Here is a 27512-nt window from a genome sequence, read left to right as displayed (position 1 = left end):
ACTGCTCTCACAGACACCACTCCTAGGCTGGAGCCCATGTGGAATATCGCTGGCTCTTGCCACCAGCGAAGCGCTGCGAGACACTGAGCCGATATCATTACTCTGCAATAGACCCATTGGGACGACTTACAGGGCTGATGCCACCCAAACGGTATTCTGGTGTACTCGTATGCAATGCCTTGAAAAGCGAATCTCAGATATTTTCTGTGGACCGGTAACACCCCTATGTGAAAATAGGCATCCATGAGATCCATGGTCGTGAACCAGTCGCCTCTTCGGATCGACTGGAAGAGTGTTTTGTATGTGAGCATTCTGAATGTGAACTTGCGTAAGTGATTGTTCAGGACACGTAGGTCGAGGATGGGGCGTAAGCCCCCATCCCGTTTGGGAATTATGAAGTACCGGGAATAAAAACCTGTCTCGATTTTCCCCTCTGGTACCCTCTGAATTGCCCCTTTGCTTAGAAGGGTAGCTATTTCGGCTTCTAAAACCTGTGCTGCCTCTCCCTGTGCCGTAGAAACCAAAACCCTGTTGAAACGCGTTGGTTTTGTCCCGAACTGAAGTCTGTAACCCTGTGTGATGGTTGACATAACCCATGGATGGGTACCGCACGCCCGCCATGCCTCCGCATGCAGAGACAGCGGGCCTATGCAATTTATTTGTTGTGTTGTGTGGCCCTCTGGTGGAGGACTCTGGGAGTGCACCAGAGGGGCCGACAGAGGGTCTTTCCTGGGCTTTATTATTTTGTGAAAAACTGGCTTTACCCAGCGGGTCTCCGCGAGGGGCTGGGGAAGACATGAGAGTGTTTTGTCCAAATGATTGTGCGACGGGGGGAATTTGACCGAGGCATAATGACATTTTATTGGAACACAATGTTTGTGAGACGGCGGGTATTTGGCCGTGACAAAACATTTTATTTTTGAAACATGAGCCCTGCAGCTGTCTCTCTTGAGAGGCTGAGGTGCGGTGTAATTTGTGTGTGTGTGTGCTTGGTGCAACGGTGTGTAACTGTCCGGTGCACAAGGAACACAGATGTTTGGCGACTGTAGCCTCCTCCGTTTGACAGGAGGGGGTGACTCGTCGTCGTTGCGGGGGGCTGCATGCCAGGGAGCCCTTGGAGCTGGATTTTCCCCGCTGTGTGTAGGCTACAGCCTAAGTGTCGCGCCTCTTCTTGGGCCTATGGGGGTTGTTTTGCCGGGGCCTGGAACTTGCCGAGGAGAAGGCGTTTCTCGACCATGACCTAGGGCCCTGTGCCCTTGGTTGAGGGTTCGCTGGTTGCTCGACCTGCTGCTGCCTTGGGGCCCTGGCCGCTTGCTGGAAGGTCCTCGGTTGAGGTGGTTGGGGTGGTGGGGCAGGAGTGCGGGTCCCCGGTGCTGCTTGTGGCGCGGGTCTGCGAGGAAGGCACACATCGAAAGCTTCACCCTCCTTCTTATGCACGTCGCATTTTTCACGCATGGCTGCGATCGCTGGACCGAATAATGCCCTCGGATCGATGGGGGCATCGAGGAGGTCGGCTTTGTCTTTGTCGGTTAGGCTAGAAAGATTGTGCCACAGTGCCCTTTCTCCCACAATTGCGAGGCCCATGGCTCGTCCACAACTTTGAATAGCACCGCGGAATGTACGGAGGTTCAGGTCCGTAATGTAGCATATCTCCTCCCACACCACTGGGTTTGGGGTTCCTGCATCGAGTTGCTTTCCCATCTCGTCCATCAGCTCAGCCTGGTAGGCGGTTAGGAGCGAGGTAGCATTGAGGGCTCTGACCCCGAGGCCCGATGACTTATACATTTTCTGCAGAATGGAGGCAGAAAAACATTCTGCTTTCCCGGGGAGGGAAAAGTTGGCGGCGGATGGAGTCCTCCGACTCGGGTTTAAATGGTTCGCCACGGAAGGCTCCACCGTTGGGGGGAGTGAGAGCCCCAAACCATCCATTCCGTGCACGTCCACTTGTGTGAAACCCTTGACGGGAACGCGGTGGGAAAAGTGTTTATCCCAATATCTTTTCATCTCCGCCATGCAGGTACCGCAGGGAGCAGTTGTTTAGCTGGGGTGACCTGTGGGGGTAGCCTCTTCCCGTCGAAGAGATCACGGGATGCGCCCGCTTCGTCTTCAGGAGCCGGCCAGTCGATCACGAGCTTGGCTGCCGCTCTGCGACAGAGATCAATCAAGCCAAAGTTGTTGGGCAGTCCCGCCGCGCTGGCTGCGCTCGGTGGTCTGCTAACCTGAGCCGACGGGAGGATAGCATCCTCGTCGTCTTCCTCGATGTCTTGGTGAAGAGGGGAAAGGCTCTCTTCGTCCTCATCCTCGAAGTCCTCCACCGCCTCTCGGAGGAGCTGGTCCTCAAAGAGGTGGGGGTAAAGGAGTCTCCACGTCCATTACGTCGCCCCAGGACATTTTCGGAGCCGACGCTGTTGACTTGTCCTCCGATGAGGGAGGCGCTGCGCTCGCGCTCGCCTCAGAGCCGTTACGGCTCGCCTCGTTGCTAGCTTCAGCGTTAGCTAGGCTAGGACCATCCTGAGACGTCGGCACCACCCGCAGGCGACGTTTGAGAACCTTCGTCTGCATGCCGGAGCAGTGGGGGCAGCAGTCGGGGTCAGCTAGAGCACGCTGGGCGTGCTTTGGTCCCATGCACGTGATGCACATGGAGTGCGGATCCCTGGCCGAAATCATTGATCCGCACCTGGTAGGGCAGAGGCGAGGGGTTAAGTCCTCGCATGCCCGATGAACCGTTGACTTGCTAGAAGTAGCCATCGTTCGGTGGTAAGTAGTCTTCACGGGGAAGAGTGCGTAGAATGACTATCCAGCGTGATACATGCGTATTTATTGGGAGGGGGGGCCCTCCGTATCACAGCTGTGATTGGTCTGTCTGCGACAGACGTGGTGTCATTGGTGCTTCGTAGTTGCGTAATAACAGTGCTATTCCCCATATGTGAGAGACCGAACGAAATATTAGAAAGAGAACGGGGGCATAGCCTACCGGGAGAAGTTGAGAAAATGCCCACACCAGCAGTTCAGCAGAAATTCAAGAAGCGGTTACGCTCTTGGTCAAAAGACACACCACACCAGACAACCCCACGAGGGCTTCCACATCCCCGTGGAATACAGATGCCTACGGGCGCGGGCTCTCCCAGTGACAACACAGAGACAAATGATCGACCAGCCGCCGCCAAAATGAAGCAGGTGTAGCGCTTTAAAAGACACTGAATTCTTGGCAATTGGTGCTCCTCACTCACATGACACACCACGCCACAGAAAATTGCCGCTGTGGCTTAAAGGCACATACAACATTATGCTACACCCCCTTTAAAAGCCTCTCACATGTTGTTGTCATGTAATTTTACTGTGAGTGTTGATTTGTCATACCTTCATGTGTTTGTTTCCTTGTCGTTCTAGTGAAGGATCGGTGTTTGCAGCTATAGTCCTCATATTCAACACATTGTTTGGTGCTCCTCCTGTAAGCGACGTGAACAGCTGCCTTGTAGACGCCGTTTCATCCAACAGTCCAGTTTTAGACCAGTTCAGTATCAGTATCAGCAGCATTCAAGTTGAAGGTAAGGATATTACCGACACTATAATGGCCCTCATTTATCAAAGCAGTGTACGACGAGAATCGTACGTACGTCGTGTGCTTACGTTCTTTTTGTACGACCAGATGGCATTTATCAAATCTCATCGTAAGCGCAGGAAAGATGAAATCCTACGACTGCTCTCAGATGGTGTACGCTGTTTTCAAGTTGGACTTGAGATGCCTATGATCATCAACTTGAGCAGCAGTTGTAGCTCAACAACTCATTATCATAAATATGTGACCTACATAATTACAAAATGTTTTTACATTGTATATTTTGGCTATAAGCCAACTTCTACAGTATATCACAAAAGTGAATACACCCCTCACAGTTTTGCAGATTTTTGAGTATATCTTTTCTTAGGAAAGCATTACAGAAATGTAACTTTGACACAATGATTAGTGACCTTTTAACAACATATATAACCGCTTACATTTCTTGTTCACTCAGAAAAAAACAAAATACAGCGATTAATGTTTTAACATAATGTTTTACACCCCAGATTAAAATCCGGTAGAGAAGGGGCTATGTTGGCTCGAATCGTCTCGAAATGAAACGAAATGAAAAGGGATGACAAGGGAGGCCATCAGTGTGCGTTTCAACCTTTCTTTGCATTGAACTTTTACATTTTGAGTCTGCATCTGGCTTAAATAGATTGGTGTGAGATTTGAATGCAATCCTATGGAGAATATCATGATCTGCTTCAGTAGTCACAGTGCATGTTGACATGCATGTTTCTTTTAGGTGTATTTCAGATTGCCAATGTTGACAGCATTCATGCTGTCCACACTGCTTTACATGTCCCCCTTCGCCAGTCATGTCCCTTACGACCATGGTAGGCCTATACCATGATTTCAGTTTTTTGAGCATGGTTCGGCATTGGTATTTGGTTTTACTAGGTTTAACTATACTGTAAGTTGGACCATAGTTTTGTCAAGTCAAGTTGGTTTTATTGTCAATTTCTTTACATGCACTGGTCATACAAAGAATTTGAAATTACATTTCTTGCTTTCCCATGCAGACATAGACTAATCTAGGTAAGGACATAGACAGTATAGACATAGACAGTACTCATACATGGACATAAGACAGTATGGACATAGACAGTGCTCATACAGACATTTAAAGTGCAAGACTGGACAACAGAAGACTTGTAGAGAACATACATTAAGTATTTGTTGTGCTTTTTCTAAAAGTCCTTTATAGCGTTCTGACATAGTAATAGTAGCATTTTGAAGAAAAATAAATATTAAAATAGGTCTATCAAGTACACCAGCAGCAGTGTGTGTGTGTGTGTGTTTAGTGCAGGTAGAAAGTGCGGTGTGCGTCTGTGTGTGTGTGTGTGTGTGTGTGTGTGTGTGTGTGTGTGTGTGTGTGTGTGTGTGTGTGTGTGTGTGTGTGTGTGTGTGTGTGTGTGTGTGTGTGTGTGTGTGTGTGTGTGAGTTGTGTGTCAGTGTGTGTATGTTTGGGTTTAGTGCAGAAAGTGCAGTGTGCTTGTGTGTGTGTGTGTGTGTGTGTGTGTGTGTGTGTGTGTGTGTGTGTGTGTGTGTGTGTGTGTGTGTGTGCGCGCGCGCGCGTGTGTGTGCATGTGTAGCAGAGTGGGGTTACTAAGATTTCAGACTTTTAAGTAATTAGGTTTTAAAAAGGTGACTACGCCAGTCTCGTTAAAGGGTGAGACAACCCAGATGTTAAAAACACAATTTTCCCCGACAGGTTCTAGATGACAAAGGATGACACAGCTGTTGCACATACAATAGTTTTTATTTTCTTCTGCTTTCAGTCTTATTTGTATTCAAAAATGTGCAGGCAGTTCACATGAGTTTATATACACAAACAGAGTGTCAACTCCACTGAAGTCAATGCAGATAGATATCGTGAAACAGTGACGGCTGAAGTGCGAGAGCACTGAGTAGGCTAGTACAGGTAATTTACTGAGCGTGTTACCTACACACTGCACTGTGAATGCTAAAGAACACTGCAATCAAACTGTACACACAACATAAATCAAAATAAACAAAAGAAGTCACAGCACACTGAAATGATTCACAGTGAAGAGGTAGCCTATGTTTATCAAATCAGGCCTCTTGGCAGAGAGGGTTTACTATACCACTCAGGGGATCTACACCTCACCAATAAGTTTACACGATGAAGCTACTAATCTCAACCTGCCACTACTAAGAGAGCTCGTGGTGGTAAAAGGCAAAATAACAAACACAAACACCGGGAAAAGTCGGCGGCGTCCCCCCACCTCAGCCCATTGACAATATGTGCTCAACCTAGAAAGCACAAGACAGACTGGGTTAACGCCAGGGAAATGACATTATCAATGTGCAAGGTGTGGCGTGAAAGCCACAGGCACAGAGTGACGGTAAATTTGAAATTACCTTAAGTTGCAACTAGGAAGCACCGGACCGAGTCTGGAAGCCTACGGTTGACCCTCGCTTCGCCATGCAATGCTGCAGTGAAACAACATCACATTAGCCACAGTACAAACATAATTGGGTATCGCCAGGTGCACAGTGCAGAAGGGCTTACCTTCAAGCTGGTTAGGCTACATGCGGCAACCTGGCGTCCGCATTTCAGCTGCGCTCTAATATGCGCTACAGTATGGGTCCAAAACCCAACATGCCAACATCACCTACTGCACCCAGCGTACAGGGCTTCCCCAAGCGCCAACCGGTACCGAGGTTAGCCACACCTGGCTAACAGCCAACATAGTAGGCAATTTATACTAACCGGAAGGGCTCCACCCTCGCCCACACGGGCAGCTGTTTTCAATTACAACATTCACACTAACAGGGGACCTAGTCCAACCTGTTACACATGTTTTGAGTTAGTGCAGGTTGAAAGTTCAGTCACAAATATAGTAGTGCAGGTGGAATGTTCAGTCGCAGATATGGTGGTGGGGATGGGGGGGGTTTGTCAGTGGCCTGGCTGGCTAGAGGCTGACAGTGGAGGGAGAGTGGGTTGAGTGTTCAGTATCTTGATTGGTTGGTGCATTGAGCTGCTTGCAAGCCTGGTGGTACGGGAACGGAGGCGCCTGTACCTCTTTCCAGAGGGCAGGAGGCTGAACAGTTTGTGTGCAGGTTGGCTTGTGTCTTTGATGATCATCAGTGCTTTCCGGTTGAGGCGTGTGGTGTAAATGTCCTGCAGGGAGGGGAGTGGTACTCCAGTGATCATCTTCGGTGTGTTCACAACACGCTGGAGTGTCTTCCTGTTTTTCTCCGTGCAGCTTCCTCCCCACACTGTGATGCAGCTGGACATGACGCTCTCTATGGTTCCTCTGTAGAATGTTGTCATGATGGAGGGTGTAGCACTTGCCTTCTTTAGTTTGCGCAAGAAGTAGAGACGCTGAGGGGCCTTCTTCGCCAGTGATGTAGTGTTGGTGGTCCAAGAGAGGTCGTTGCTGATGTGCACTCCAAGGAACTTGGTGCTGCTCACTCTCTCCACAGCATCACCGTCGATGGTCAGTGGTGGCAGTTGGTTTTGGACCCTCTGAAAGTTGACAACAATCTCCTTGGTCTTGTTGACATTCAGCAGGACTTCTTCTTCTCTGTAGTGAGTCTCATCGCCCTTGGTGATGAGGCCCACCAGTGTTGTATCATCCGCAAACTTCACTGGATGGTTAATGCTGTGGGTCGTTGTGCAGTCATGTGTCATCAGCGTGAACAGCAGGGGGCTGAGAACACAACCTTGCGGAGCCCCCGTGCTCAGGGTCAGGGTACTTGAGGTGTTATTCCCTACCCATACTGCTTGTGGTCTCTGCATCAGGAAGTCCAGCAGCCAGTTGCAGAGGGAGGTGCTGAAACCTAGTTTGTCCAGTTTTCTGATGAGTTGCTGTGGTATTATGGTATTGAATGCTGAACTGAAGTCAATGAACAGCATTCTCACATATGAGTCTTTATTGTCCAAGTGGGTGAGGGCTGGATGGAGGGCAGAGCAAATTGCATCCTCCGTGGATCGCTTGGCTCGGTATGCGAACTGGTAGGGGTCCAGGGTGGGGGGTAGGGTGGCTTTGATGTGTGACAGGACTAACCGTTCGAAGCACTTCATGATTATGGGCGTCAGTGCTACAGGATGGTAGTCATTGAAGCATGATGGTGATGATTTCTTCGGCACGGGTATGATGGTAGCAGCTTTGAAAAGTGATGGGATGACTGCTTGCTCCAGAGAGATGTTAAAGATGTCTGTGAAGACATCCTTCAGCTCTTCTGCACAATCCTTCAACACTCGGCCAGGTATGTTGTCTGGGCCAGCTGCTTTACGTGGGTTGATGGTGGCCAGTGTCCTCTTCACACTGGCAGAGGACAGGTACAGGGGTTGATCATGGGGGGGAGGGGGAGTTTTCTGTGGATGAGTGTCATTTTGTGCTTCAAAACGGGCAAAGAAACTGTTCAGGTCGTTTAGCAGAGAGGTGTTGTTGTCACAGCTTCGTGGTGCAGGCTTATAGTTCGTGATGGCCTGTATGCCCTGCCACAGGCTCTGTGCATCTCTGCTGTCTTTGAAGTGTGTTGTTATTTTGTCAGAGTATTCCTTTTTTGCTTTCCTGGTGCCCTGGGACAGGTTTGCCCTTGCTGTTTTTAGGCCAGCTACATCTCCTGCTCTGAAGGCTTTGTCTCTGGCCCTCAGCAGTCGGTGAACGTCTCCTGTGAACCATGGCTTCTGGTTGGCCCTGATGGTGATGTGTTTTATTTCTGTAACATCATCGATGCATTTTGTGATGTAGGAGGTCACGGTGTCTTTGTACTCCTCAATGTCAATGTGGTTGCTGTGGGTGGCAGCTGTTTTGAAAATGTCCCAATCTGTGGTTCCGAAGCAGTCCTGTAGTCGTGAGACGGCCCCCTCTGGCCATGTTCTCACCTCCTTCAGAACTGGTGTGGTGAGTTTTGCCCTTTGTCTGTAAGCTGGCTGTAAGATGGGCTTTGCCTTGTATGCTCCTCTCTGAGGGGTGTAAACTAGGTCCAGGGTGTTTTGTCCTCTTTTAGGGAAGTTAACATGTTGGTGAAATTTTGGAAGTACTGTTTTGAGATTTCCGTGGTTAAAATCTCCCAGGACTACTGTGAAGGCATCTGGGTGTGCATCTTGTTGTTCACTGATGCCCCGATGCAGCTCGTTCAGTGCCTCGCTTCTGACGCTGTTGTTGTTGCTGGGAGCGAGATACACTGCGACTAGTAGAATAGCGGATATTTCTCTTGGTAAATAGAAGGGTCGGCACTTGATGACCATGAACTCCACTAGTGGAGAGCAGTGCCTCTGTACCACCATAGTATTTTTGCACCAAGCATCATGTGTGTAAACACATATTCCTCCCCCTTGTTTTTTCTCTGCAAGGGCTCTGTCCGCTCGGTGGCACGTTAGTTGCTCCAGTTGTAAAGCCTAGTGGGGTATGCCGTCGTTCAGCCATGATTCCGTGAACACAGTCACACAGCAGTTCCTCACGGTTTTGTTCGCTGATCTTAGTAGCCGTATGTCATCCATCTTATTGTCCAGAGATCTTACGTTTGCCAAGAGAATTGATGGTATTGCTGGACGAGTTGGGTTGGCTGCAAGCCGTGTTTCGACGCCACCTCGTTTGCCCCTCTTCCTAGTTCTGGAGTATCGCTTTCGGCTTCTCCGTGTAGGTGAGGCAGACGGGTCCCTAAGTATCCCCAGTTCTTCCAGTGTCTCTGTTGGTATTTCCAATACATCACTTAAGTTGTCCATTCATATCTGCAACAGCTGTTGCCGACTGTACGTGCGTTCCGACATAGTTTCCGACGATAGACATTTCGAAAGACACATTTTAACACAAATAAACACTGCAAGTTGGGAGAGCAAGGAGCAGTGCAAACTGTGTGCGCCACGTCCGGAAGTTAGCGATAGAGGTGGTGAAAACTGACCATGGTTTTACCACGGTTTATAATTATTCATTAAATTACTTTAATCTTTTATCCAATGCACATATTGATGACAGTCCTTGGAACAATGTGGGGTTAGGTGCCTTGCTCAAGGGCACTCTAGTCATGGATGGAGGTGTAGGGATAGGTGGGTCTAAGAGTGGGATTCAAACCTGCAACTCTGTGATCTTCAGCCCAACTACCTAACCATTACACCACGGCTGCAGACACGGCTTCATGTTTTTTTGGGGTGAATATGCAACCCACAATTGATCATATTTTTGGTTTGTGACTATGGTTAAAGGTAAATCGTTTATTTTTTCTTTCTTTCATGCATGTTTTTCACACACAAATGCAAACAAAAATAATACATCGAGTCAAGTCTCAAGTCAGTAGCGTACAAGTCGAGTCAAGTCACAAGTTATTCCTAATATTGGCAAATCAAGTCTCAAGTCGAGTCATTTGTGATTGAAGTCACAAGTCAGTCCAAGTCACAAGTCACAAGTCCACATCTCTGGTTGACGGCATCCATACATCGCCAAACCATGTCAGTCTCACAACCATGCTTGACAAGCCAGATGATGCACTTTTTATGTAAAACTCACTTGTTTACCACCACACATGCTTGACGCCATCTAAAGCAAATTTGTTTATGGTCTCAAGAGAGATGAACAGACCAAGGATATGGATCACTGGAACCATGTCGTGTGGTCTGATGAGACCAAGATAAACAAATTTGCTTTAGATGGTGTTAAGCATGTGTGGTGGTAAACAAGTGAATTTTACCAAAGAAGTGCATCATCTGGCTAGTCAAGCATGGTAGTGGGACTGACATCGATTGGAGATGTATGAATGCTGTCAACATTGGAAATCTGAATTACACCTAAAGAAGCATGCATGTCAACATGCACTGTGACTACAAAAGCAAATCAAGATACTCTCCACAGGATTTCATTCAAAACGCACACCCATCTATTTTAAGCCGGGCATACACTGTGCGATATTTTCACTCGTGGGTATTAAGCTCCTGCTCACACTGCACGATGGAATTTCACTATTTAAAAGTTCACATCTCACGACTCACGTCCTCACACTATACGAGCCGACAGTCGGATGCGAGCCAAATGTGCAACACTGTGCGACGCGACAGGCATGTTTCCCCGGTCTGCAAAGGAGGAGGAGGGAACATACGCACCTGAGGTGGAGATGAGGTCGCGCTCAACAGCAAATCGCACTGCCCTATTCATTTGTGCATGTGAAGTGTCAAATTGGGTCGTAGCACTGCTTTAACTGTGCGATTTACGCACGAGCCACAACCAGGATTTCAAACAGTTTTGATTTTCTTGCGACCCTGAGATTGCACGATCGTGAGGCCAGGTGCAGACTCAAAATGTACAATTTCAATGTACTGAAAGGTTGAAACACACACCGATGACCTCCCTTTTAACCCCTTTTCATTTCGAAATGAAAAAATGAATGTAGTTGCTGCCAAAGGTGGTAATATAATAATATAGATGTACAAAATATCTTCATTATGTCTACTGTAGTCAATCAAAAATTCATTGTAAGTATTTGGAAATCAATCTCTACCCCTTACATATTGAGAACCGAAACACTGTTGACTACTGCTGTTGATTATTTCTACGTGTTATTTTGTTGTCTACCTCGCGTAAAGCCTAATTTCAAGCTGTCAATCAACCAGAAACGTGGATGTTTTAGCCGGTTTGCGTCTTTCCATGTCGCAAACTGAGGGGTGTGGTCTCCTTCCCGCCGTTTTAGAGAAGGTGTGATTATTCTAATTACGATGGTTTTCAGACGCTGGATTTATCAACAGCCGTATGCTCTTACGATGGGATTGGAGAGGTACACATGTTTAGTAAATCTCACGTGAGCTTCGTCGTATGACGAGATCTGCGCTCATTTCTGCGATGGCTTCTACACAAGTTTGATAAATGAGGGCCAATTTGTTTTGTCAATTAAATATTGGTCTAATTAATGCAGCCAAACTTATAGTGTCTGAGTAGGACCTATCAACACTGCAATTAGAACAATGTGAAGTAACCTGGGACCCTGTGATGGAAAGCACAGATCTGAACACGTTGTAATGAATTCATCAATGGCATCAATAAAATAAATGTCCTAATTTCTTAAGCCGGCCAAAAAATCCAAAAGGAAAAAATAAACTCCTCCATTAGACGGCTCACGAAGCAGAGTCATTAAAGAATGGAGCAGAGTCACTAAAGAATTCACTAAAGAAATAATAAAGAAATATTATTTCATGTTACACTTATATTACAAGATCTTGGGAAAGGCAGTTGCTACGCAACTAACGGAACACCTACGTATTTACTAATGGAACAACTAGTGTTTACTAATCAAACACCAAATATTTCCACCAGGGGTACTGTCTGTCGTAGTACAGGGCGTAAGCGCCTGGCACCTCTAATTATCATGAAACGGCACACTAGTGTGTGGGCGCCAGGGTACTGGGGCCAAACAGAATTGCCAGATGTGTCTGATCAAATCCTGCCCAAAAGGTTGTCAAAAACCGCCACATTGCGCTAAATTCCGCCCAATTTCAACAAATCGTATGGGCCCTAAATGGCAGAAAAACCCCTCAGACGGCCATCCCAAGTAGCCCTATTGGGCAGGTAACCGCCCCATCTGGCAACAGTGGGGTCAAATCCCACGTTGCATGCTGAAATGGCTGCTAGGGAGACTTTAATGGTAGAGACGCCCCTTGGCTCCCTACAGTAAGTTCTGTAAAAAGGACAGCACCATTGGTATTGAACATTGAAAAGCTGTCTTGCCGTGTTGGTCACACCAGCATTCGACGACAGCCCACTTCAGGTTATATGTTGATCTGGTAGATTGAGCTCTAGCCCCTTGAATCGTCCTGATGACATTGTCCGGAAGCCCGGTGGCATTCAGGTTTAAGCGTGCTCTTGCCAAGCCCATAGGATACTGTAGCCCTTGGGCAGGGGTAATGTCCTCCTCCGGAGTATCTCCCAGCTGGTCGAAAAATACACTAACATCCGGGATGAAGTAATATTACGACGCTTAAAACCAGGGCAAAAAGGTGTTAGGTGTGGGAAATCTGTGTGAAGCTGGGAGGCACCATTATCATCACAGTTTCCAGTATTGCTTAACACACGTCATGAAGTGCCCTTGAAGAGCACGCGTGGTGAAGCATTCAGTACGGTGTGTAGCATTTAAGATGACCGTAATCGGTGTTAGGCCTACATTAGGGACCTGGGGGAAAGAAATTCCACCCTGCTGCCCTGGCCAGTTGTTATTTGCTATCCCGGGGCTTCCCCCTGGCGGCATGTCTGTGGGTGACCATGAGTGGGTGAGTGACGTCACGTGACCCTGCGCAACCCCCTGATATCCAATTCGGCTCCCTTTGTGAGGGATAGCCCTGTGACTGTGTGGGGGGTGACGACGTCTACCGAAGTAGCCGCCTTATTATGTCGGGGGCTAGGTCCGCTTCTTGACTGCCATGTCCCCCGCTGAGGTGTTCGCACCCGACTTGGTTGTCACTGATGAGGGTACAAAGCGGTGCTTGGTCCAGGAACGGGGGTGGCTGGAGACCTCCAGAGCATCCTCGGGCGCGTTGCTTTATACGGAGCTGGGTCCGGCTGCGCTGGGGGGACGAAAGGCTTGTGGAGCCGTGGGTGGAGCTGGTGGCTTACGCTGCTGCACTCCGGGGTTACATGCTGCCATTCCGACATACCGTCATTCCGACATTGACGTTCAATTGTCGGAATGCTGATATTGTCTTCAGAAATGAAACGTCCCCTCATTCCGAAATTCAATTTTTCTTTTGTCGGAATGGTGGTATGTTGTTTTTTTTCAACATACCAGCATTCCGACACGCGATTTCAGCACCACACGCGTGGACAGCTCACCATGGAATAATAGGGCTGCACCAGCTGCAAAAGCCGAGAAAAAGACACACGCAAGTCAAGCCAGAATGATCGCACCCACTCAGTAATTTACTGATGATAAGGGGTGATGGCTCGTTGTGTAGCCGATATTTCATTTGCCAGTGTAAAACTGATGCTATTTGTTTTTGTGACAATTGCCTACACCGATAAACAGCGGCTTCCCGATGGTGCTTAACGTACAGACATACATAATTGTCTTTAAAATAGAACCTAAATCAAGTTCATTGGCTGAATAATGATTCCCAGGAGCGCAGGATATTTTTTGGGAGAGAGACCGCTCGTGCGTCGGCAGCAATCCACCCCCCGCCCCCATCCTTTTTTTTTTACATGTAAAAAAATAATGATCCCCACGAGCGCAGGATATTTTTTGGGAGAGAGACCGCTCGTGCGTCTTAACACTTGACCGCGGTGAAAAGTGAAAAGCTGCCGAAAATAAAAAGCACAAAAGTGACAATTGCCTCAAGTTATTTTACCACCCAGAATGCTGTCAATCAAAATGAAGCCTCATAAGCTGTATTCAGGACAACGCTGGCATTCGGTTCGCTGACAGATGAACTACAAATGATTTCAGCACCACGTGTGTGGACAGTTCGCTGTGCGCCCCCCAGCTGGGGCTACTGACGAACAGCTGCGATTCACCACTTCCCAATTCAATGCCTTGTCGCTGACATTGTGTAGCCTAGACTATTGTAGGCATAGCCTATAGCCTACAGTTCTCCAGCAATGAAGCCAAAAGAGCTGCGTATCGCAAATACAGAGCACTAGAACACCGGTAAATGCAATGTGTAGCCTATGTTACCGTGGGAGTTGAGATGCAAAAAAAGATCTGAATCTCGGTTGGGCGGGTTGCTGTTTAATTCGATGTTTGTAGGCTATGACCTGAGCTGAATGCATGCAAGCAGAATGTTTGGAGTGTGAAAGTGGTTGAGCTTGGCGTTGGTAAAGAAATGTGTATGAGATATAGGCCTAGGCTACCCGTTTCTTTCCATGGACAGCTCCCCTTAAATGAAAGGGAAGGGGGACAGTCCGCGTGTGAAAGGTGGTCTGGCCACTTTCCGCTTATGTTTAAGTCTTTGTTTTGGTTAAGTTTATTTGTAAACTTATGTATGCTATGCTTATTTAGGCCTACACCGGGAGGAGCGGCCAGAGCTAGACATTCGCTCGCACACATGCACAACACACACCGCTCGCACCACACACACCGTATGCCTTAAAATGACGAAGCCTAGGAAAATAACATTCATGAAAATGTTTATTTTCCAGCGCATGCTGGAGAGAATTACGCACGACGGGCGGAATTCTCCCGTCTCCACTTAAGTCGGTTTTACGCGCTTTGATCCTGCGCGTATTCTCCCCCCTGAAATATTACCACACCCCTCCGAAAAACAGCGCGTACCCCAACATGGGCGTGATATATGCTAAATGGGGGGATGAATCTAACCTCAGCTCATTTTCACTAACACAAGGCGAGTAGTTGAGGTGAGATAACGAGATGGAAACGCAATGTGTCCCTTTCGCGGGAACCCAGCTGAGCGTTTTGGTGCGTAACAGGTTGATTGAAATAATAACATGATGAAACGTTTTGTAAAAAAATGAGTTTGGTGTGTTGCCTAGACAATTCCGGAAATTAAAAACTGATTTAAAAGGCTGATCATTGCCTCTTAATTCCCACAGTAACAGCCACATTGTATTTGCTGACTTTTAAAAGTGCTTCTCCGCTTCTCTGTAGGCTTACAGTAACGTGGCATTAATATCATTGGATGTGGATCTCAGCTGTCCGCCAGCATATGACACTTACATGCATGCTGAAGAACGAACAAGGAAATTGATCGTCATGAAAAAAACGGAGACTTTATAGGCCTATTCTGTCGCAGACATGGGAATTAATTGGGCATGGGCATGCAACGCCAAGCCAGGATTTAAACACGCAGCTGATAGGATGTACTAAAGACCTGAAGCGAAATGCCAAAGACATGCTCTGATATGTAGGCCTTCCTTTTTACGTTTAGTTATAATGAGATTCAGGAAATATTTTGTGTCTTACAAAAACATATAGGACAACATAGGCTATAGGTCGTGGCTTTGTATGTCGGGCATCAGTTCAGAAAGTTTAATAGGCTTCATGCACATATGCACGAGTTCCAATAAATCGCAAAAGTTGAGGAGTTGCAATAAAAACCCTTTACTTAACGTGGCTACAGCATAGTAAAAAATGGTGAAGGTTCTTTTTGAATAGTCATACTTTGGGTGGCTGTTTGGACGACTGGAACATCAGTCTTTAGCCTTGTCAATTTGCGCATGGTGCAACAAGGTGTTTTTGGTTTTGGTTAACGTCAGTGGGCACAACATTATGATCATCAAACTGATTAATTAATTAATTGCTTTTGTATGGAAATTCGCCGATATGTCCTCCGTACTAGTTGGATCCTCCGCATTGCGACCGCCGCTGCTGTAACCTGCATGCGCGCCCCTATCTGCACTTAATTGGATGTTTCCACCATTTTCCCCCTTTCATAGTGGAGTCCCCCAGTCTTTGTTTTTACTAATCAGTTTCGGTATTTCCTTTATAGGGTACATGTGCCTGCTTATCAGTGTGTCGGTTGGGCGGGTTGCTGTTTAATTCGATGTTTGTATGACCTGAGCTGAATGCATGCAAGCAGAATGTTTGGAGTGTGAAAGTGTTGCGTGTGTTTGTTTGAACATGGCGTTGTTGTTGAATAAATGTGTGCGAGATGTAGGCCTAAGCTGTATTCAGAAATTGTTTAAAACATAGCTGCTGCTAAGAACTGTACGAAGTGTCACTTTTGTGCTTTTTATTTTCGGCAGCTTTTCACTTTTCACCGCGGTCAAGTGTTAAGACGCTTAAATAATAAATAATATCGCGCTCATGGGGATCATTATTTTTTTACATGTTAAAAAAAAGGAGGGGGTGGGGGTGTGGGTGGTGCGTGGATTGCTGCCGACGCACGAGCGGTCTCTCTCCCAATATCCTGCGCTCTCTCCCAATATCCTGCGCTCATGGGGATCATTATTCAGCCAATGAACTTGATTTAGGCTCTATTTTAAAGACAATTATGTGTGTCTGTACGTTGTACTTTGTCAGTGTCACTTTTGTGCTTTTTATTTTCGGCAGCTTTTCACTTTTCACCGCGGTCAAGTGTTAACACGCAGAGCGGTCTCTCCCAAAAAATATCCTGCGCTGGTGGGGATCATTATTTTTTTTACATTTAAGAAAAAGGAGGGGGGGGGGTGGATTGCTGCCGACGCACGAGCGATCTCTCGCACCATGACCATGGACAGCTCCCCACAAGTGTCGGAATGGTGACATTAAATTGTCGGAATGGTGATACCAAAATGTCGGAATGACGGGATGTCGCAATGGCGTCATGTCGGAATGGTGCTATGTCGGAATGGCGAGTGCCCCCCGCACTCCGGGTCTGGGCGCTCAGGGGGCTATGGCCACCTTGAAGGAGGGGACTCCTTGCATCTGCAGTGATGGCTCCTGGTTTGCAGTGAGGAGCATCTCCTGGCCGAAGACACAAGATTCGTAAGCCTACCCTAAGCAGGGCTGAGCACAACTAGTAGAATACATAATTGCAGCTGTACAACCAATAACCTGATCACTCGTATATGTTGTTTAACCTTTGGTGCCTGGAGCGACATATACGCTGCATTTAGGCTCTTGAGATTTTAGATTTTTAAATAAAAATATGGGTATGTTACAGCTGAATGAAAACATTCTAATGCAAGATGAGGGTCTTGGGGTTTGACATGCAATTTCATGTTTTTATGTGCATCAGAGGCGGAGATATTTAGGTTTTAATAGGCTGAGGGCAACTTTCCCAACAAGGGCTTAGGCATTCGGCAGGCGTTTCTTACAGGTGCTTAAGGCATCAATGGGTTAAACACGCAGCTGCTCAACACATCAAAAAAGAAAACAACAACTTTGGAATCCCATTATATACTATTCCACAATTTTAAAAGACAGGTGATAAAGAATGCCCAGCTCAACACAACACGAGCGCAACCTAACATATTTAATTTGATTCACATTTTAATTTCAACCAACCATATATATCCATAGGCTATCGATCTCAAGGTCCCTCTCGATACAAAACAAGGACCGAGACCTGGAGCCTAGCCCCCGGGTCTAAATTCTTTATTACTCAGACGTTTTACATCACTTATCTACTTCTTTGTTTTCTCCCAAAAGCCCTGCCTTGCCCTCCCAACAGCCATTATGAGTCCTGTGCTCCACCCTGCCAGCCCTCCTGTGTCACAACTCCCCCTGGGCAGTGTATGGGACCATGTGCAGAGGGGTGTGTGTGTGACCCAGGTTACGTCCTCAGTGCTGGCAAGTGTGTTAAGGAAGACAGCTGTGGATGCCAGCACACCAATGGCCAATACTACCAGGTGAACAAACCGCTTTGCTAGTTTTATGTCTTTCTACTCCAAGTGGCATTTTATTTGTGCTGAATGGAAGATGTCAGTGTCGTGAAGGTTAAAGGTCCATATCAGCCAATTTCAAGATACTGTTGTATTGCTCACGCTACCCTTGACTTGTCAGTACCCAGTGATGCCGCATTTTTCGGCTCAGCCCTTTCCAATATCGGAGCTATTCTAACGAGGGCAGGTGTTTACATTTTTAAAAATCTTTACATAGGCCTACTCCAAAAGTTTTCCCAAAAGGTATCACTGCTTGCTAGTTGTCTGCTAATGTTGCATAACCTTTTGGATGTTTTTGGGTATAAATCATTATGTTTTTTGAAATGTAAACAAACAACCGCCCCCATTACAATGACTAGGATCTCGGAAAAGGCTGAGGAGAGAGAAAAAAAATCTGAGGTACTGACAAGTCCAGGGTAGTGTGAGCATTACAGCTGCATGTTGAACTAGGCTGAAGTTATCCTTTAAGTATATTGTCTGTTATTTATAGAGATAAATTAGTGTTCATTTGTTTAAATTCTGATCAGCCCGGAGAGGTGTTCTATACCGCAGACTGTGACCTGAAGTGCACGTGCAATCCTCCGTCGGTCGACTGTGATAGTGGAGAATGTCCGCCTTCGCAGCAGTGTGGTGTCCAGGGAGGAATTCTTGGGTGCCATCCAATAAGTACGTATCGGCTGTTGTTCAAACACTCATTCTGCAGAAATAATTCAAAAGGTATTTTTCAAGGATCACTGAAAGTTTTGTCCACTGCAGTTGGATATTGATCTCTTGTCTTTTTTAGCATCCTCAAGGTACAATTTGCCACTCTCACGTTAGTAAATCCAAAATTCTTGTATGGTTTGTGTCACTGAAACCGTCTCCATCCACAGCCACCTCCACCTGTGTTGCCTCTGGTGATCCCCACTACACCACTTTTGATGAGTTGAAGTACGACTTCATGGGCACCTGCACTTACCTGATGTCCAAACCTTGCAACACCACCAGCATGCCACATTACGAGGTCCACGCGACCAACGAGAACCGAAACAACAACGACAGAGTAAGCTATGTGGCAGAAGTGCTTGTCTATGTCCATGGCATGACGTTGTCCATTCTTAAAGGAGGAATCTTCCGGGTAAGATGATCAGCACTTTTCACACTCTTTATAACTATATAAAATATTTTTAGGGATAAACATTCAACCTAAAAAATGACCAATTTAAGGTTAAAACAACCGAAGAAGCTATGAACTACTAAAACTTTGTGAGAAATACTGTGCATTGCATGTGTAATAGATAGTGTGGGGATATACTATGTCTACAATTGACAGAAATGGTCCAGTTCAATATTGAGGTTTTCATTGCAAATATTTCCCCATTCCTATCGTGTAGTATCTCAACCTCTTATGAACATATCTGTTTGTCTTCTTGCTCTTTTCTCTGTTTGTCTCACAGATAAATGGGACCAATGTGAACCTCCCTGTGAATCCAGCTCCAGATGTTTCTGTCTACAAGTCTGGAAAACATTACACAGTGGGCATGAGCTTTGGGGTGACTGTTCGTTATGATGGCAACCACTACATGGACATCAAAGTGACATCTGCGTAAGTCAACATCACTATTAGCTCTGCATTTCAGGTTGATGTGCAGTACTTTAAAATACATTTGGTGACTTAGCATTAAGACACTTTGAGCTTTGTAACATAATGATCCTAAAAGGGTCCAGTGTGTTTCTAGTGTGTGTCAATGTTTCAAGAAGGAGGCCGCACCTTGCATAGTAGTGTTTTTATTGCACAGACGCGTTTCGGCGTGTGCCTTCTTCAGTGTGTGTCACAAACTTCTTCATGAATTTACAACCTGCACCGGTTTCCTTTTTTCCTTTTGTTTTAAAGACGGTACAACCTCCCATATAGGCCCGATCTTGAAATAACTCATGTTTTGCTCACTATGACATGATAAACTCAGAAAAGCTTTGGCTAACACAACTTTGCATCATGGCTTTGACAAATTTGTTGTAGCATCTTCAATATTTTAGCTTTAGTTTGCTCCCAATGAATTACCTAAGCCAACCATTTAGTCTTTTCACAACTGCATTTGAAAACAAAATAGGGACCATTTGAATAGGATACAACAACCTTGGCAAAATATTCATCTTGATCATTGCAATACGCCCCAGCCAAGGTATGGGCAAAGAGCTCCATCGTTCCAGATCTTGTTTAACTTTCTAAAAGTGGGATGAAGTTAGCTTTATACATTTGTTGGAATATAGGGGTTATAAATGTACCTAAATATGTAAAGCCTGCTGGGGACCATTTGAAGGGGAAATAAGGCAGCATATTAGGAGCTGAGCTTAAACTCCCAAGTGGCATGGCTTCTGATTTTGTGAGATTAATTTTATAACCAGAAAATTTGCTGAATGAGTCAATAACAGTGAGTAATATTTGTATTGATGAGTTAGGTCTTGAAAGGTATATTAAAACATCATCGGCATAAAGACTCCTTTTATGGTCTGACTCGCCTATTTGTAAACCATGGATAGAAGACGTTGCTCTTATGGCCTTTGCCAATGGCTCTGTGGCCAAGGCAAACAGGAGGGGGGGGCAGGGGATAACCCTGTGTAGTTCCTCTAAATACAGGAAAATTGTCAGACATAATGCCATTAGCTAGAATAGCCGCCTGTGGTTTATCATATAAGACCCTGACCCATCTTATAAAGTCCTCCCCCAAATCAAATTTATCCAGGCAATACAATAAACAAGAGTATTCTAACCGGTCAAAAGTCTTCTCTACTTCCAAAGAAAGCATTAAACCATCGATTTGTAACTTTTGAAAGACTTGTGTTATGTTCATCTCTGATCTTTCCTGAGTCTGTGTTGCTTCACTTTGACTTGTTTATATTTGTGCAGCTACAAGGAGAAGGTGTGTGGTCTTTGTGGAGATTATGACGGCAACCCCGGAAATGATTTCCTTACTCCAACTGGTGAGCTTGTGACTACACCAAATGACTTTGGCAACAGCTGGAACACTGACCCCAAGTAAGATGCAGTAATATGCAAGCACCAAATTTACTTCAAAATTTGTCACCACAGTTCCTTGAATTCATGCTTACATCCCCAGTTTTCATAACCAATATATTCCATAATTACCACACAATTTAGGTGCGACAACAATCCAGAAGTGCCTCTCCTTGGCTGTACTCCAGAGGACGAGGAGAAGTACGAGGCTCCTGCCTTCTGTGGAATCATTCAGAACACCAACGGTCCATTTGCTGTGTGCCACTCCATTGTCAATTCCGACGTGAGTTGCCTCCACGTTAGGATCCTTTTCACAAAGCAGACTGCAAAATTGGCAAATGGACAGGGAATTTGGAATAAATTGTATTTTTTTAATTCTATACTTTGTGACTTGCATTTAATGTATTTATTTTATGTTGTGATCTTTCCAGAACTTCTTCAAGGACTGCACGTTTGACCTGTGTGAACTGGATGGACTCGAATCTGCCCTTTGCGAGGCCATAGAGGCCTATGTGAATGAGTGCCAGGATCGTGGAGTCACCATCGAGCCTTGGAGAAGCGCCACATTCTGTCGTGAGTGTCTGACCACCAGCCCTATCTATACGGAGATTCCATGTTCAGTAAATGTCTAAATTCTTTATTGCTCAGACGTTTGATATTGCTTATTGACCTCCCTCTCGTTCTTTGTTTTCTCCCCAAAGCCCTGACCTGCCCTCCCAACAGCCATTATGAGTCCTGTGCTCCACCCTGCCAGCCCTCCTGCGTCACACCTCCCCCTACGCAGTGTATCGGACCGTGTGCAGAGGGGTGTGTGTGTGACGAAGGTTACGTCCTCAGTGCTGGCAAGTGTGTTCAGGAAGACAGCTGTGGATGCCAGCACACCAATGGCCTATACTACGAGGTGAACAAACCGCTTTGCTTGTTTTGTTTTCTTCTACTCCAAGTAGCATGTGTGCTAGATGGAAAATGACAGCGTAGTATGTTGTCTATTATAGAAAAAATGAACTATGCATTTAAAAAAAAATTCTGACCATTTTTCCTGTCATCAGCCTGGAGAGGTGTTCTATACCGCAGACTGTGACCTGAAGTGCACGTGCAATCCTCCGTCGGTCGACTGTGATAGTGGAGAATGTCCGCCTTCACAGCAGTGTGGTGTTCAGGGAGGAATTCTTGGGTGCCATCCAATAAGTACGTATCGGCTGTTGTTCAAACACTCATTCTGCAGAAATAATTCAAAAGGTATTTTTCAAGGATCACTGAAAGTTTTGTCCATTGCAGTTGGATGTTGATCTCTTGTCTTTTTTTAGCATCCTCAACGTACAATTTGCCACTCTCACGTTAATAGTAAATCCAAAATTCTTGTATGGTTTGTGTCACTGAAACCGTCTCCATCCACAGCCACCTCCACCTGTGTTGCCTCTGGTGATCCCCACTACACCACTTTTGATGAGTTGAAGTACGACTTCATGGGCACCTGCACTTACCTGATGTCCAAACCTTGCAACACGACCAGCATGCCACATTTCGAGGTCCACGCGACCAACGAGAACCGAAACAACAACGACAGAGTAAGCTATGTGGCAGAAGTGCTTGTCTACGTCCATGGCATGACGTTGTCCATTCTTAAAGGAGGAATCTTCCGGGTAAGATGATCAGCACTTTTCACACTCTTTATAACTACATCAAATATTTTTAGGGATAAACATTCAACCTAAAAAAATGACCAATTTAAGGTTAAAACAACCGAAGAAGCTATGAACTACTAAAACGTTGTGAGAAATACTGTACATTGCATGTGTAATAGATAGTGTGGGGATATACTATGTCTACAATTGACAGAAATGGTCCAGTTCAATATTGAGGTTTTCATTGCAAATATTTCCCCATTCCTATCGTGTAGTATCTCAACCTCTTATGAACATATCTGTTTGTCTTCTTGCTCTTTTCTCTGTTTGTCTCACAGATAAATGGGACCAATGTGAACCTCCCTGTGAATCCAGCTCCAGATGTTTCTGTCTACAAGTCCGGAAAACATTACACAGTGGGCATGAGCTTTGGGGTGACTGTTCGTTATGATGGCAACCACTACATGGACATCAAAGTGACATCTGCGTAAGTCAACATCACTATTAGCTCTGCATTTCAGGTTGATGTGCAGTACTTTAAAATACATTTGGTGACTTAGCATTAAGACACTCTGAGCTTTGTAACATAATGATCCTAAAAGGGTCCAGTGTGTTTCTAGTGTGCAGAGACGGATTAGCCCCCCTACTACAACCCCCCCCAAGGCACCCCTCCCATCAAAAAAAAAAAAATTCTAGTTAGTTTTCAGGGTTTTGCCAGGAAATTTTGCTATGCAGGCAGGCAAAAACTCCACACCAAAACACACCAGAGGGACGGCAATACAGAACGGGAGTCGGAAATACACCCGTGCCATGGTTGGCAAGCCACGGCATTTGCCCACGGTGCAGCGCAAAGGTACTTTCTACTCTGCTGAAAGCGACTCCAATTCACTAACAACATCATAGGCAAAGACTGTTCACATTTCAGAGAAGTCTTTGCTTTCGACATTTAAAAAGATGTCGTGTAATAGACCACAGGTAGGCCTATATTATTACAAAGAAAGTATATTTTGCCGCTTTCCATTATGCCGCATATTATCATAAGCTATGCGTCAACAATCTGGACAAAGAAAACATTTGTGATGAGCACCTGCTTCCGATAGTTTTGTCAAAGCTCTCCAGTTCGTGACCAAGCAGTGATCCTTTCCATGTAGCCCATAGAATAAAACGCACCGAGAAACCAGCGGAGCAGAACGTTTTGACACATGGGTCATTTCACGTGAAATCAGACGCTTTGGGACCCGACCGATCCGGATTTCAATCATACTTGGTGTGCCTTTTTAGTAGCAAGGTAGCACCCCAGAACTGCATTGGTTTGAATCTGACACTAATATTAAGGGAGAAACAGACTAGGAAAGGTTCACATTTTAGGGTAGGACACTATACATTCAGCCTTGACTATATCAGTCAGTGTTAGTCACAAAAAGATGCCTGTGGTATTGTTTGAAAGCTCTTTTCTGGCTCTACATATTACACAATCAGCTTGGAATACAACAACTCTCAGAATATGAATTATGATAAATTGAAAAATTAAAAATTGAATATCTAAAAAACCTATATTTTAAAATGGCCAGTTCCTTGTCCAAATGTAGCCGGCAATGTCATTAGCAACACCTCAAATGCTGGTGTTCGGTTCTTTATTCATTTCAGAGAGAATTTGACTCACAAATATGGCATCATACAGACCACTTACTAATAATATGGTAATACCATAGTAGCATCACATAACAAAACAAAAACAAAACAAAAATGATCAGTTTCCATGGTCCCAGGTTTCAGAAACTAAGGCAGATGTCCATTTATACACACCAAATGATGATATGTGAATGTTTGAACATTCCTTCTCTGTGTACCTGTGTCATCTTCCCTTTACCGTACTTTAAAGAGATAATCAATGGCTACACTCTCATTTTGTACTCTACCAGTACATTTGAAGCAGCAGCTGTGTCTTTTGTAAATAATGTATAAGTACGTCCCGTTGCAGTTAGGTTCCACTACCAGAAGCACATCCTGATGATCCATGACAAGTCTATCTGGTCTGAAGGGAAAAGTGAAGGATGGAGATTGTCCATGAGGATGCAGGAAGTTCAGTTTCACCTCTCCAGTGCTCAGCATACATTCCTCAACACATGCTAGCCACCAGTTGCCATCATATACAGCTACAACATACCCTTTGATGCTTGAAAATGTAACACATTCCTTTACTGAGCTCACTCTTTCAACTCCTTCTCTGAATGCGGAAAATGGCCTAATGTCCATTGACAATGGGCAGAAGCTGTGTAGTTTTTGAGTACCTGGAATAGTTCTTGCAGATTCAAACCTCTTCAACAGGTTCTCAGCTTCATGGTGGTGCATCTCTCTCAAGAACATCCATTGCCAGTTTGCCACAACAGAGATGTACCATCATGAAGCTGAGAACCTGTTGAAAAGGTTGGAATCTGCAAGAACTATTCCAGGTACTCAAAAACTACACAGCTTCTGCCCATTGTCAATGGACACAGTGGAAGTTAGGCCATTTTTAGCATTCAGAGAAGGCAGAGTTGAAAGCAGGGCTTTGAACCGGTTCAAGGAACGAAAACGAAAACCAGAAACTTTTTGTATTTTAAAGGGAACAGAAACGAAACCGGAAACGTTACTATTTTTTATGTTCGGGAACGGAAACACTTATTTAAAAATAATGGTAACCGGTTAATACCGGTTAATACCGTTCCTCAAACAAAAAAAAAGTAATTATTTTCCTGTGCACGTTACCATGACGGCTGAGGTTCACGTCCTATGTGATCAGACATTCTCTGACTGAATGGAGAGAGAGCTGTGGATTACAAAGTCTCCACTCCACATCTTAAATAAGAGAAACCAATACAAAAGGGCAGAGTCTCCATTGAATCATTGTAAGATATTGCAGAGAAGCACGTGTAAAGCGCACCGAGAATGTTTGACGTTATTGGGCATCCATGGGCGCTTCGAATATGCACAAACTCACAATGTCCATCATAGCGCTCGCCGTGACCCAAATCAGCGTGGAGTGCGCATTTTCATCATTGAGGTTTATTCTCCTCTTAGTCGTCCCTGAATGACAAAATTCTGGAGGATATTCTTTTCATCCGCTTGAATAAACAGTTTGGAAGTAGGCTGCCTCATTTGCACTTCCGTCTTTCTTGGTTAATTAACGTCAGTTAGACCTATGGGGAGTAATCAGCTGACAGGAACGAAATTAACCGTTCCGGGAACAGTATTTTTTTGTTCTAACCGGTTCGGGAACGTCAATTTATTGGTGGAACGCATAACCGGAAACGTTATAATTCCGTTTCTGTTCGGAACGGAACTTTTGGAAAAAAATAACGGTTCAAAGCCCTGGTTGAAAGAGTGAGCTCAGTAAAGGAATGTGTTACATTTTCAAGCATCAAAGGGTATGTTGTAGCTGTATATGATGGCAACTGGTGGCTAGCATGTGTTGAGGAATGTATGCCGAGCACTGGAGAGGTGAAACTGAACTTCCTGCATCCTCATGGACCATCTCCATCCTTCACTTTTCCCTTCAGACCAGATAGACTTGTCATGGATCATCAGGATGTGCTTCTGGTAGTGGAACCTGTAACTGCAACGGTACGTACTTATACATTATCTACAAAAGACATAGCTGCTGCTTCAAATGCACTGGTAGAGTACAAAATGAGAGTGTAGCCGCTGTATTTTGTTTTTTTCTGAGTGAACAAGAAATTTAAGTGGTTAAATATGTTGTTAAAAGGTCACTAATAATTGTGTCAAAGTTACATTTCTGTAATGCTTTCCTATGAAAAGATATACTCAAAAATCTGCAAAACTGTGAGGGGTGTATTCACTTTCGTGATATACTGTAAATACAACTATACTGACTCAAGTAAATCAGCCTGCTAATGCTAATAAACGTAGCAGGCTCCATTGGGATGCAATGTGGTTTTGTTTCATGAGACAGCCTGCCTTGTAGAACTACACCATCAACCTCAGGCCACGAATCAATTCAAGTTTGTGGAACAACCCCATTTCATTCAACCATGCAAAAAATAGACTAATGTAAAGCCATGGTGTACATCAAACATACTCAATTTAAGCGCAATTCAAAATATCTCGTACTTTTTGACGTTGTCTTTGACATAGAAAATCCCATATATAAATAATCCAAGCATGATAACAGAGCGATCATCCACCAATGCTAGAGTGTCTCTGACTGCCGCCTATTCAAACTTGTCTACAGTTATAACCTACCTCTCTGGACGCACCTTCAGTGTGTCATGGCAAGGGAAGCTGTCTACGACTCACACCCTCTCACAGGCGTACCCCAAGGATCAGTGCTGGGACCCCTTCTGTTTGCAATATACACCTCCTCCCTGGGACGTGTCATTCAAACACATGGGTTCTCCTACCACTGCTATGCTGATGACACCCAGATGTACCTGTCGTTCCGTCCAGAGGACATCACGGTTTCGGAACGCATCTCTGCCTGCCTCACCGACTTGTCAACATGGATGAAGGACCACCACCTACAGCTGAACCTGACCAAGACAGAGCTCCTGATGATTCCAGCTAAAGAGTCGCTCAGTCACAACATCAACCTCAAGATAGGCTCCACCATCGTGACCCCAAACAAAGTCGCCAAAAACCTCGGCGTCATGATTGATGATGAGCTGTCATGCTCCAACTACATCAACTCGGTCACCCGGACCTGTCGAATCCAGATGTCCAACGTACGGAATATCAGACCTGTGCTGACACAATATTCTACACAACGACTGGTCCAGGCCACGGTCCTGTCCCGAGTTGACTACTGCAACTCACTCATGACAGGTCTACCTGCTTGTGCGCTAAAGCCTCTGCAGATGATCCAGAATGCGGCGGCACGGTTGATTTTCAATCAACCCAAAAGGACCCATGTTACTCCTCTATTTATTGAGTTGCACTGGTTACCGATCGCCGCCCGGATCAAGCACAAGGCATTGACCCTTGCCTACAAAACCATCACAGGAACGGCCCCAGCTTATCTGAAGGACCTACTAACGCCTTATGTTACTGGAAGAGAACTG

The 27512-nt window shown here is 45.5% G+C and overlaps 1 protein-coding gene across 1 annotated transcript in view; it reads left to right on the top strand.

Moving 5' to 3' along the window:
- The first annotated feature begins 2991 nt into the window (after positions 1 to 2991).
- The window catches only part of LOC134469833 (IgGFc-binding protein-like), a 123075-nt gene continuing 98554 nt past the window's right edge, over positions 2992 to 27512 (top strand). Inside the window, exons 1-13 of the mRNA XM_063223863.1 lie at positions 2992 to 3179; positions 3391 to 3548; positions 17603 to 17802; positions 18363 to 18501; positions 18708 to 18952; positions 19272 to 19420; positions 20723 to 20851; positions 20975 to 21113; positions 21262 to 21403; positions 21532 to 21731; positions 21880 to 22018; positions 22229 to 22473; positions 22794 to 22942. Coding sequence (XP_063079933.1) covers positions 2992 to 3179; positions 3391 to 3548; positions 17603 to 17802; positions 18363 to 18501; positions 18708 to 18952; positions 19272 to 19420; positions 20723 to 20851; positions 20975 to 21113; positions 21262 to 21403; positions 21532 to 21731; positions 21880 to 22018; positions 22229 to 22473; positions 22794 to 22942 — 2222 coding nt within the window. The remainder of the gene's footprint in view (positions 3180 to 3390; positions 3549 to 17602; positions 17803 to 18362; positions 18502 to 18707; positions 18953 to 19271; positions 19421 to 20722; positions 20852 to 20974; positions 21114 to 21261; positions 21404 to 21531; positions 21732 to 21879; positions 22019 to 22228; positions 22474 to 22793; positions 22943 to 27512) is intronic.

This window comes from Engraulis encrasicolus, chromosome 19, assembly GCF_034702125.1.
Source record: "Engraulis encrasicolus isolate BLACKSEA-1 chromosome 19, IST_EnEncr_1.0, whole genome shotgun sequence".
NCBI lineage: Eukaryota > Metazoa > Chordata > Actinopteri > Clupeiformes > Engraulidae > Engraulis > Engraulis encrasicolus.
The sequence above is the reverse complement of the archived record's forward strand: the minus strand, read 5'-3'. Positions and strand labels throughout refer to the sequence as shown.